This window comes from Cololabis saira, chromosome 19 (genome assembly GCF_033807715.1).
Source record: "Cololabis saira isolate AMF1-May2022 chromosome 19, fColSai1.1, whole genome shotgun sequence".
NCBI classification, from domain to species: domain Eukaryota; kingdom Metazoa; phylum Chordata; class Actinopteri; order Beloniformes; family Belonidae; genus Cololabis; species Cololabis saira.
The window spans coordinates 16514963-16527468 of record NC_084605.1 but is presented as its reverse complement, the minus strand read 5'-3'; the positions used below and the strand labels follow the sequence as shown (position 1 = coordinate 16527468).

Below are 12506 nucleotides of genomic sequence, written 5' to 3'. Positions count from 1 at the left end.
CCCGTAAAAAGCCCCAACAACATTCTGCAACATGAGAGGAAGAAATATGTCGTATCATAAAGCTGCAAGAACGCAGGGTCAGGAGAGCAAGGCGGGCAAACGCCAGACACACAAAGCTCTGAGGCATTCAAAGCACAGCTCAGGATCTAGTTCAAACTTCTAATCATTCATTTGTCAGAGTACTTTGTGCTCTTTAGATAAACCCATCTGAAATGTGTCAACGGTCACTGAGGGATGGTTTATAAGATGTACAGGGGGGTGGGGTGAGGCTCTGGGACGACTTCACTCTGCAGACGTGCGCGTTGACACTCTGGATCTGAAGAGATTACGTTTCCTGAGAAAAGTTTTAGTGCATATTTTCTTTTTGAAAGTACAGCATCACCACATGTGTACACCAATCAAAGCTCCTGATTTCATCGTTGTACATTCTTTACAGCCTGAGAAGTAAAAAATAAATAAATAACTCAGAAGTTCTGTCAAGTTTTTCAGAAAGCAGCGATGTGTGGAGGTTGCTTTTAGACCACGTCTGGGTTTCAATGGTCCTCTCAGGTCTTAGTAAATCAATCAATCAATTCGTTGTTTATTCACTTGTGCGTAAACAATCCATGTTGTTTTTTCCCACCACATAAGTAAGGTAAGGTAAGGTAACTTTATTGATACCCGAAGGTAGATTTGTTTGCAGGTAAAAAGTAGAAACTTACAACAACACCATACAGTACAGTGCCAGTGACACGAGACAAACAGGAGAATAACAAAACAAAACATTGATGGATAAAAAAAAACAAATGCTCCAGACTGATTAAGCAATACAATAGATAAATAAATAAATACATAAATATACCTAGATGGAGGATGGGAAATCGTGTCCTATTTAGGGCATTAATAGCTGAGGGGACAAAACTAAATTTATACCTTACGGAAGAGTATTAGGGCCAGGCAGGAGAAAAATAAAAATAATATTTTAGAGGAGGAAGATTTTTTTTCATTATGCACTTCGAGAAAAAAGTTGAAAGGTCGAGAAGGGATTACTCTTTTCTTCGGGGTGATTATGCACACACCCTAAAAGCTGTATTTAAAAAACAAAACATTATTATTATGTATAGTATATCTTATTATTAGTATAGGTATCGGATAGGGGATCGCAGGCGGTGGGTTGCCTCCCTCCTACTTCTCCCCTCTGTGGGGTTGCCGGTGGCCTGGGTTCCGGGTTCTTCCGTGTCGGCCTCTGGTCTCGCGGGTGGCGGGGTGGCGGGGTGGCGGGGTGGCTCCCCCCCCTCCCCCACTATAGATACACTTCAGGTGGAGCTTTGTTTGGTTTATTACACACACACACACACACACACACACACACACACACACACACACACACACACACACACACACACACACACAGCCACACAAACATACACACACACACACACACACACGTATGAACACACATATACACACACACACACACACACACACACACACACACACACATGATCATATACATACACGCATACACACACATAGACATACACACTGGCTTGTTCACCTGCATGCTTGCTCTGTAGTTTTTGGGGTTAGGTAGCGGTAGCGATAGCTTAGCTCAGACTGCGATCAGATCTCAAGATTTGGGTCGATTGCTGTTCATGTTTTGGTCGGCTCCGTGCCGGTTTCGTGTTGTGTTTGTGTTTTTTTGTTGCAGATTTCCAGTGCTTGACGTGTGTTTCCGTGTGTTCCTGCTTCCATGGATTGGCCCCCCCCACCCCGACCCCCAAAAAAAAAAAAAAATCACTGGGTTTGTATGTGTATATTTATGTATGTGTACGCATATGTATGCGTATATATGTATATATATTAAATATAGTAATAATGCACATATATATACCTTTGGTTTTTCTACCGTCATGGTATCAATCATTAATATGTGTGCAGACAAGGTAAAAAAAAAAAAACATGCTGCAGCAAAGGAATCACAAGAAGTTAGAGGCCACAACATGTTTGAGCTTGCAGTTCTTGTTCAGTTTATTGTTCCTGTGAGTTGCCTAATAGGATTTTCCCTGCTGGGCATGGTGCAGTTCTCCCTTTGTTATTCAATGCACTTCGAGAAAAAAGTTGAAAGGTCGAGAAAAAGTCGAAATGTAGAGAAAAAAGTTGAAATGTCGAGAAAAAAATCGAAATGTCAAGATTAATGTTGAAGTACAATTTTGAGAAAGGGGTCGAAATGTTGAGAAAAAAGGCGAAATTTCGACTTTATTCACGAAATTTCGACTTTATTCTTGACATTTTGACTTTTTTCTCGAAGTACAAAGTCAAAAAGAAATCTTCCCCTCTCAAATTTATTTTCTCCTGCATGGCCTTAATACTCTTCCATAATACCTTTTAGTTTTGCACAAAGGCATTTTAAACCTACGGCCAGAAGGGAGATACTGGAATTGGCTGTATAGTGGATGAGATGTATCATATGAGATGGACTCAGCTAGTCTCTGTAGCTGCCCATTAAAGAGGCTCTAAGTTGAGTTGTGGCTCTCCAGTTAGCTCACTGGCCCACCTCACAATCTGATTAACCAAGTTTTTATTGTTTAGGGGTAAGTTGCCAAACCAGGACACTAAGCTAAAAGAGATTATAGATTCAATAAAACATTTATAGAACATGGTGAGCAGCTTTTTATCAATGTGAAAAGATGACAGCTTCCTTAAGCAGTGGAGGCGTTGGTTTGCCTTTTTATAGACAGTTTTCCACAAACGACATAACTGTATATTTAGGACTTTTTCTAAAATCCTCTTTGTTGGGGATGCAGGGGTTTGCAGGACGAGTGCCGTAGCAGCAGGTCTGAGGTATCTGTGGGTGTGAGCGTGAAAGCCTTCGTGACTGTGGGTCACGATCATTCACCCCTCAGTCCAAGTCGTCCTTCCCACCGTGGTACGGTCCCGTTTAAAAGGAAGAACACCCTCTTTCAGTCCAAAGGTTTGTTGTTACGAGACATGATAAAGAAATAAATGGTCCATAGCAGGTCCAAACATGAGGTAAACACCACCTTAGATGACACGCTACACCCAGACACTGGTCATTTGATGAAAACTGCCAACATGCAGGAGCTCCAGTACTGCTGCCGTAGCAATGAGCTGCCCAGCTGCCGAGACAGCCGTGGCAGTCTGGACCATCCAGCACGTGTTTACACAGCGCCACATCGTCCTCCTGCCCTGTCAGCCCTCTCATCCTCTCATCCCCTCATCCTCTCATCCTCTCATCCCCTCATCCTCTCATCCCCTCAGCGTCTCATCCTCTCATCCTCTCATCCTCTCAGCCTCTCATCCTCTCATCCTCTCATCCCCTCATCCTCTCATCCTCTCATCCCCTCATCCTCTCATCCCCTCATCCTCTCATCCTCTCATCCACTCAGCCTCTCAGCCTCTCATCCCCTCATCCTCTCATCCCCTCAGCCTCTCAGCCCCTCATCCACTCAGCCTCTCCTCCCCTCAGCCTCTCATCCTCTCAGCCTCTCATCCCCTCATCCTCTCATCCCCTCAGCCTCTCAGCCCCTCAGCCTCTCATCCTCTCAGCCTCTCATCCCCTCATCCTCTCATCCCCTCAGCCTCTCATCCTCTCATCCCCTCATCCTCTCAGCCTCTCAGCCTCTCATCCTCTCATCCTCTCATCCCCTCATCCCCTCATCCTCTCATCCCCTCAGCCTCTCATCCCCTCATCCCATCAGCCTCTCATCCTCTCATCCTCTCAGCCCCTCATCCTCTCATCCCCTCAGCCTCTCATCCTCTCATCCTCTCATCCTCTCAGCCCCTCATCCCCTCATCCTCTCATCCCCTCATCCCCTCATCCTCTCATCCCTTCATCCTCTCATCCTCTCATCCCCTCATCCTCTCATCCCCTCATCCTCTCATCCTCTCATCCCCTCATCCTCTCATCCCCTCATCCTCTCATCCCCTCATCCTCTCATCCACTCAGCCTCTCATCCTCTCATCCTCTCATCCCCTCATCCTCTCATCCCCTCATCCTCTCATCCCATCAGCCTCTCATCCACTCATCCACTCATCCACTCATCCTCTCATCCCCTCATCCCCTCATCCTCTCATCCTCTCATCCCCTCAGCCTCTCATCCTCTCATCCCCTCAGCCTCTCATCCTCTCATCCTCTCATCCTCTCATCCCATCAGCCTCTCAGCCTCTCATCCTCTCATCCTCTCAGCCTCTCATCCCCTCATCCCCTCAGCCTCTCATCCTCTCATCCTCTCAGCCTCTCATCCTCTCATCCTCTCATCCTCTCAGCCTCTCATCCTCTCATCCCATCAGCCTCTCATCCTCTCATCCTCTCATCCTCTCAGCCTCTCATCCCCTCAGCCTCTCATCCTCTCATCCTCTCAGCCTCTCATCCCATCATCCTCTCATCCTCTCATCCTCTCATCCTCTCATCCCATCAGCCTCTCATCCTCTCATCCTCTCATCCTCTCATCCCATCAGCCTCTCATCCTCTCAGCCTCTCATCCTCTCAGCCTCTCATCCTCTCATCCTCTCATCCTCTCAGCCCCTCAGACACCGGAGGCGGATGCTCAGCCTCTGTCAGTGAGGCTCCACCTTTCAACAGCTTCCCACCACCTGCAGACTCTTTGCACGGAGGACTGACGAGGATTTTAAGATTTAAGATTCAATCAAATCTGGCAATTTTGTCAACCAGGTTGTTTTTATAATAATTAATTTACATTAGATCTAACTGGATATTTATAATTGAGGGGTGGGGTGGGGTGGAGCTGAGTGACTCACATCTTGTTGGAACTGTGCAAAGGTCTTGCGGACCCCGTCCTGAAGGAAGGCCATGGCCTCCCTGTCCGGCCAGCGCTCCACAGTCTTCTGCAGGGCCTCCCCAACCGTGTCATGGAGCAGGGGCGTGGTGGAGGTGCCGTGGGCGTAGCTGGTGGTCAGAGTGGGGACGATGGGCGGATGTCCCACGTTGATGGAGCTGAAAAGGAAACCAGAGTTAAGCCTGAATTAAGGTTCTGTGTTAAACCAGCGCAGAGCCTACGCCGTTGCTGTGACACCGTCGTGAACCCTTCAGACTTCTCCGTCACTCCATTTCGCCGCGGTGCAATACCCCCCCAGAGCGCTAGTTGATACTTTGTTTAGTTTCCGGCTTTTCCGGTCACAGTGAATCAAAGAGATAAGAACAACTATTGTGCAAAAAAACAAAACAACCCAAAAAAAAAGCTACGGAGCCTCCCGTGTAGCCGCGTATCCTACGGCGTAGGTTTAACGCGGAACCATAATTCAGGCTTTAGAGACGTTTTCAACAGATTTTTTTTTTTTTTAAGATTTTTTTGGGGGGCTCTAGTGGCCCTTTATTGAAGTTTCAGACAGGAAGGGGGTCTTATGGGGACTGGTGCTGGTCTCCTTTAGCTCCCACATCGCTGCTTGGCCTCTGAAATGCATTGAGCCTTATGTGAAGCCTATCCTTACGAAGGCGGGTTGTTGGCCAGAGGGTGGATGGAGTTATCCCCCTCCAGGGAACCCTGGAACAGGACGGTCTGGTCTTCACTCGTACCAGGAGGAGTCCTGGAGTTCCTGAACATTTGTCTTGGATGTCTGCCACTGATTCTTGTTGCTAAGTCTTTTAAGGCAGTGCTGTCTGAGTACCGCTGGTGCTGAGGGACGGAACAACACCAGGAAAACTGGTCCAACACAGTCCATTCAGCAAAAAAATAAGGTACTACCAGAGACATAATCATTATTTTCCCCTCATAGTTTCCCTCATTGTTGTTGTGACATACTGTAACTTGAAGACTCTTCTTAATAGTTTTTTTAATTCAATGACACAAAGTTACTGCAAACCTTTTGACACATGCCCAACCAGGGCCCTCACATGCGGCCCACATTACATTACATTAGATTAGATTGTCCTTTATTCATCCCTCAGTGTGGAAATTCATGTTGAGCAGCAGCAGTACACACAACACACACATTCATACACAAACAAGAGAAAAGGGATAAAAAAAAAGTCAAAAATATATACAGTATAGACAATTTTTACGCGCCAAGACCTGGGCGCCGCCATTACCCTACACAAATGCATTTCATTTCCGTGGTTTTCGCAGCGTCTACCGGTGTAAACACAGCGGCGTGGATGCTAGCCTAAAGCAGACTCGCTGCTTGTGAGCTTTTTTATGTCGACAACTACCGGTATGTCATTGCAATGGGAACACGGTTCTACTACTTTGACTGGAGATGGCGTTACTCTCCCCCACCCGAATTCAGTGCAGAGCTGGGAGGATAACATGACGACATGGCCCAGCATAACGTACAGCAAGATTTGCTCCTACTTCGTGCAATCAATGGCAATAGATGGAAAAGCAATGGACAATCTGAAAGCCTCTGAGGCTTATCAATATCTGCACAGCAACAAAGTCGGTTGTGTCATGTCATACAAACATGATTGTTTTGTTTATTTGAAAGCAAATGTAGAGCCTAGCTAGTGTTTGAACAATGCGTGGCATAATGCTTGGGTGCTGTAACTGAAGCTGGAGAAGTCAAAACTGCAGGATGTTCGTGTTGCTGGACCTGGAGATCGTGTTGCCATTCAGCTGCGATCCTATGGAAGGTAACAAGATTATTTGACCATTGTAGCCTAGGCCTACTTGTCTTTATTTTTGGTATCCGAACTACATCATAGTCTACTTGGCTAGAGTGCAAAGTGTGTGTGTGCAATGATGATAATAACGCATTTTCTTCATAAAGTAAAATCTGACATTGTGAATACGAATCTGAAAGCGCGCTTTCAGATTCGTATTCACAATGAAGAAAACTCACCCATAAAACTGCAATCTATTTTCATAATCTTGTAAAGTTGTAACTTTATGAGTGGTATTCGCACAGAGAAAATACACACTACATATTATATGTATGATTTGACTTAAAAAAATGTTTAAACTTTTATTTATTTATGCACTGTAGAATAATATGCACACATTTGATTTATGTGCACAAATTCAATTGACAGTTCCCTTACCCCATATTTTACTTTTTAATACCTGTTAGGATTAAACATGTGATCTTTCTTGTTGAAGCCATTTGTTTAGTTTCCTCAAAACAATTAATTCATCCATTATTAATGTACAGTATGAGCTTACTATGAATGATGAACTGTGTTAAAAGAAATTGTAGCACTCTAAGGAAGATAAGGCCTATCATTCATGATCGTAGTTAGGTGCAATAATGAAATTAAATGAAATGAAGTTTCATCAAACTTTATTTTCACAGTACAAACAGTACAGGCACAGATACGGTATATTGCACAGTATAAAGAGCTAATGTAAATTGTGCATTATGTAAACAATGGACATCTGTTGGCTCCTAAATAAGGCTGTTCATTTTGGTTTTAAAATGCTGAGATATTTACTGCAGAACTGTAACCTTCCCTCAACAAAATTATCAACAATTTTATGGAGCATGTGTGAAAAGTAGAATGTGCGCAGCCTTGTGATCATGCCAGACCTGTTCTATGCTCTGTGGTTTTGTAACCTTCTCAATCTCCTCAAGCTGGAATGTGGACATGTTAATGTATTCACCATAGAAGATTCTGCAGTGAACCCATTATAATATTTATGCACTTTTTTTTTTTTACTATATCTCTCTAGGTAGAAAATGCTGTGAGACGGAAAAACCGGGCTTGCTTGCACTGACGGACAGAGCCAGTGGAATGCTGGGTCTAAAAGAAATGCTGGTCAGAGGAAGATGAAGTATGTGCGCTTCAAACGACACAACAGGAAGGATCTTTACCAGTCGCCACCAACTTCACAGCCAGCTTCTACCACTCCAGAACCGGCACAGGAGGTGAAACTCTTTAGGACTCATGAAGAGTGGAGGAACAACGCACTTACCTCACCAATGGCAGAACTTTTCATTTGCCCTGGGAATAGCTTCCTGCAGCTGTGCTTTAATGCTGATGCCTCCACCATCACCGAACCTAAACCATGTCAACACATCCATCTCCTAACCCATGATGATCACCACACACCACTGGCTTGTGTAAAATGCAGAATCTTCTATGGTGAATACATTAACATGTCCACATCCCAGCTTGAGGAGATTGAGAAGGTTACAAAAGCACAGAGCAAAAAACAGGTCTGGCATGATCACAAGGCTGCGCACATTCTACTTTTCACACATGCTCCCAAAAATTGTTGATAATTTTATTGAGGGAAGGTTACAGTTCTGCAGTAAATATCTCAGCATTTTAAAACCAAAATGAACAGCCTTATTTAGGAGCCAACAGATGTCCATTGTTTACATAATGCACAATTTACATTAGCTCTTTATACTGTGCAATATACCGTATCTGTGCCTGTACTGTTTGTACTGTGAAAACAAAGTTTGATGAAACTTAATTTCATTTAATTTCATTATTGCACTGAACTACGATCATGAATAATAATAATAATAATAATAATTCATTTTATTTGGAGGCGCCTTTCACGACACCCAAGGTCACCTTACAGAATAAAAACACAAGAAATACAATTAAAAATACAATAAACATCCATAAATACAATAAACATCCATACAAGCAACAAGACAAATAATATGACAGTAAACAAACAAACTGGTGGGAAGTAGTGCGTGATGTCCGGTTAAAGTGAATGGGCAAGTTTGAACAGGTGGGTTTTGAGTTGTGTTTTGAATGTGGTGATGGAGTCTATTTGTTTTATGTGTGGGGGGAGGGAGTTCCAGAGTCTGGGTGCCGAGCAGCTGAAAGCTTGGGCACCCATGGTGCTAAGGTGTGAGGTGGGAGTGTAAAGGAGTCCAGCAGAGGTTGAGCGGAGGGTGCGGGAGGGGGTGTAATCTTGCAATAGGTCACAGAGGTAAGTGGGGGCTAGGTTGTGAAGGGCTTTGTGGGTGAGGAGGAGGTTTTTGTAAATGATACGGTATTGGACTGGGAGCCAGTGGAGTTGGATGAGGACGGGGGTGATGTGATCAAATGACTTGGTGCGGGTGATGATCCGGGCGGCCGAGTTCTGTATGAGTTGCAGTTTGTCGGTGAGTTTGGTTGGGAGGCCAGTGAGGAGGGCGTTGCAGTAATCAATACGGGATGTGATGAATGAGTGGACCAGGATTTCTGTGCTGGATTGGGACAGTGCTGGACGGAGTCTGGAGATGTTGCGGAGGTGAAAGAATGCAGTCCGGGTGATGTTGTAAATGTGAGGTGCAAATGAAAGTGTGCTGTCCAAAATGATGCCGAGGCTCTTGACGTGGGGGGAAAAGGGTACCGGAAAGCCGTCGATGATGATGGGAAGGGCGGGAGAGGGTTGTGACTTGGTGAGGGTGGATTTGGAGCCGATGAGAAGAGCCTCAGTTTTATTGCCGTTGAGTTTTAAAAAGTTATTGCTCATCCAGGTATTGATGTCGTGTAGGCAGGTGGTGAGGGAAGTGGGAGGAATGGCAGCGGTGGGGTTGGAGGAGATATATATCTGAGTGTCATCGGCGTAAGTGTGAAAATGGACCCTATGGTGACGGAGAATTGAACCTAGGGGTAGGAGGTAGATGGTGAAGAGAAGTGGACCCAATACTGACCCCTGGGGGACACCCATTGTGACACCCGTGCACCCAGATTTATGGTTCCGTAGTTGGACAAACTGTTGACGGTCAGTGAGGTATGATGAAAGCCAGGAGAGTGCAACACCAGTGATCCCAATGCCAGCCAGGCGGTCCAGGAGTATTGGGTGAGAAATGGTGTCGAAAGCTGCGCTGAGGTCCAGGAGGATGAGGATGGTGAGTAGGCCGGAGTCAGCTGCACGGAGGAGGTCGTTGGTGATTTTAACCAGGGCTGTTTCAGTGCTGTGATTGGGGCGGAAACCGGATTGGAAGGGTTCGTGGAGGTTATTTGAATTGAGGTGGGACTGTAATTGTGCTGCAACCACCCTTTCCAGAGTTTTGGAGATGAAGGGAAGGTTGGAGATGGGCCTGTAATGATTGAGGTCGGATGGGTCTGCACCGGGTTTTTTTAGGGTGGGTGTGATGGCAGCTAGTTTGAGGATTGGGGGAACAGTTCCAGCGGTGAGGGAAGAGTTAATTATTTCAGTAATCATGGGGGAAATGGATGGCAGACATGCTTTGACAAGCAGGGTGGGGAGGGGATCAAGCTGACAGGTGGTGGTTTTGGCTTTACGAATGAGTTCTGAGATGGTGTGTTCTGATACCGGAGTGAAATTGGTGAGAGAGCTGGAGAGAGGTTGGTTGGTGGTAGTTATCCAGGGTGGGTCATTTGTGGGAGTGCGTGTTGAGGCCAGTTGATGGTGAATGATGTTTATTTTGGAGCTGAAGAAGTCCAGGAAGGCGGTGCACTGGTCAGTGGAGATGTCTGGAGGGAGGGTTTTTGGAGGCTGAAGTAAGTGGTTGACAGTTGAGAAAAGGACTCTATTGTTTCCTGTGGCAGAGTTAATGAGGTTGGAGTAATATGATGATTTGGCAGTATTAAGTGCATTTTTGTAGTGGTGGAGGTGGTCGGAGTACATTTGGTTGTGCACAGTGAGTCCGGTCTTTTTGTAGAGTCGCTCCAGTCGACGGCCTGTGGTTTTGAGCTGGTGGAGGTCGGGGGTGAACCAGGGGGCGGAGTGGGTAAATGAAACTGAGCGGGTTTTCAGTGGAGCCAGGGCAGTGAGGGAGGAGGAGAGACAGTTGTTGTAGTGGTTTACCAGGTCAGCAGGGGAGGAGGATGAGGGGGGATTGGGGAAGGAGCTGATAAGGGTAGAGAGATCTGTGGGGTTGATGTGTTTGATGTTCCTGAAGGAGATGATCCGTTGTTCTTTGATTTTGTGCAGTTGGGTATGGATGTCATAAAGTATGGCTTTGTGGTCCGAGATGGGGAAGTCCATGATAGTGAGGTTGGCGGGAGTTATGTCTGTGCAGCAGATTAAATCGAGAATGTGACCTTTGTTATGTGTTGGTAGGTTGACGTGTTGTGTGATACCAAGGCAGTTCAGGAGTGATGTGAAGTCTTTTGCCAGGGTGCAGGATGGGTCGTCAATATGAATGTTGAAGTCGCCATGGAGGATAACAGTAGGGGACATTGTGCATACAGATGTTAACAGTGATGAGAATTCAGTAAGGAAAACAGCGGAGGGTTTTGGTGGTCTGTAGATGGTGACAATGATGATGGGTTTGGGTCCAGAGAGTTTTACGGCTAGGCATTCAAAGGAGGAGTGTTGGGGGACAGTGAGAGCAGTGACTTTTGTGTTTTTACGGTAGATGAGAGCCAGGCCCCCCCCCCTCCCAGTGGCGCGGGGTTTACTAAAAAAGGAAAAGCCAGGTGGGGTGGTTGCATTTAACTGGGTGAAATCATTCGGTTGTTGCCACGTTTCTGTGAGGCAGAGAATGTCCAGAGTTTTGTCGGTGATGAGATCAGATATGAGAAGGGCCTTATTGGTTAGTGATCTGATATTGAGAAGGCAGAGTTTGAGACAGGTGAGTGGTGTATATGCAGCTGCTTTGGGCAGGGGAGAGAGTACACTATGGGGAGGGGGGCGTGGCTCTTTGAAAGTCACATGGAAACGGAGGGGTCTGACAGTTATAATGGTATCAATTGGGCGACCGACAGCAGGGGGTGTAATGACAGTAGGGGCCTGTAGGAAGAGCGATTCACAGACGGCAAGGGATGTAGTGACAGCAGGGGCCTGTAGGGGGAGTGATTCACCGAGGGAGGGAGGAGAAGAAGAAGGCACTGGTGGCACGGGGGAGTGGGCGTGGCATGTAAATAGTCATGCATGGGTGTCCTGTATGTAATCAATGGTGTGTACAGTGCGCTGTATGTTTGTTGTAAGCATGCGGCTGCCAAGCTTGCTCGGGTGAAGTCCGTCGTGCCGGTAGAATGAAGGGCGGTTCCAAAATAAATTGAAATTGTCAATGGAGTGAAAGCCATGGATACCGCAGACAGCCTGGAACCAGAAGTGGAGGTGAAGGAGGCGACTGAAGTTCTGTTCGCCGCGGCCCAGGGTGGGCAGAGGGCCGCTGATGAAGACTGATTTTCCACAGTTTTTTAGGATGGCAAACAGGCTGTTGAAGTCCCGTTTCAGCACGTCGGGGTTACTCCGGAACACATCGTTGGTCCCAAGGTGCAAGATGATACGTTTAATGGAGTGGGGAAGTGCTTGGAGTAAACCTGGAAGTATTTTGATAATTTTTGTGACTGTGGCCCCTGGAAAACAGTGCGTGGAGGCGTTGAAAAATCGCGTTTTCCTGATTATGGAGTCCCCCACTATAGCGGTGGTTGGGGGAAACAGGGGGGGGGAGGGTGGGGCGGCAGGCACTGGTCCTCTGTTGGAGGGGACCTTGACGAGGTTGTGGGTGCAGCTGTGGCCACTTTGCAGCGGGGTAGATCACTGGAGCGTCGCGCCCTGAGAGCAGCTTCCTTCACAATTTTGCGACGGGAGGAGGAGGTGGTCACAGACCGGGACGATGGAGGACCCGAAGCAGACCCACGACCCCCTCGGGCTGCTGGCAGCGAGGCTGTAACGGGGCTGGCT

The 12506-nt window shown here is 46.6% G+C and overlaps 1 protein-coding gene across 1 annotated transcript in view; it reads right to left on the bottom strand.

Moving 5' to 3' along the window:
• Positions 1 to 12506, bottom strand: part of acsf2 (acyl-CoA synthetase family member 2) — a 59055-nt gene that overhangs the window by 33924 nt on the left and 12625 nt on the right. The window contains exon 2 of the mRNA XM_061707813.1: positions 4762 to 4957. Within this exon, the coding sequence (XP_061563797.1) occupies positions 4762 to 4957 (196 nt within the window). The remainder of the gene's footprint in view (positions 1 to 4761; positions 4958 to 12506) is intronic.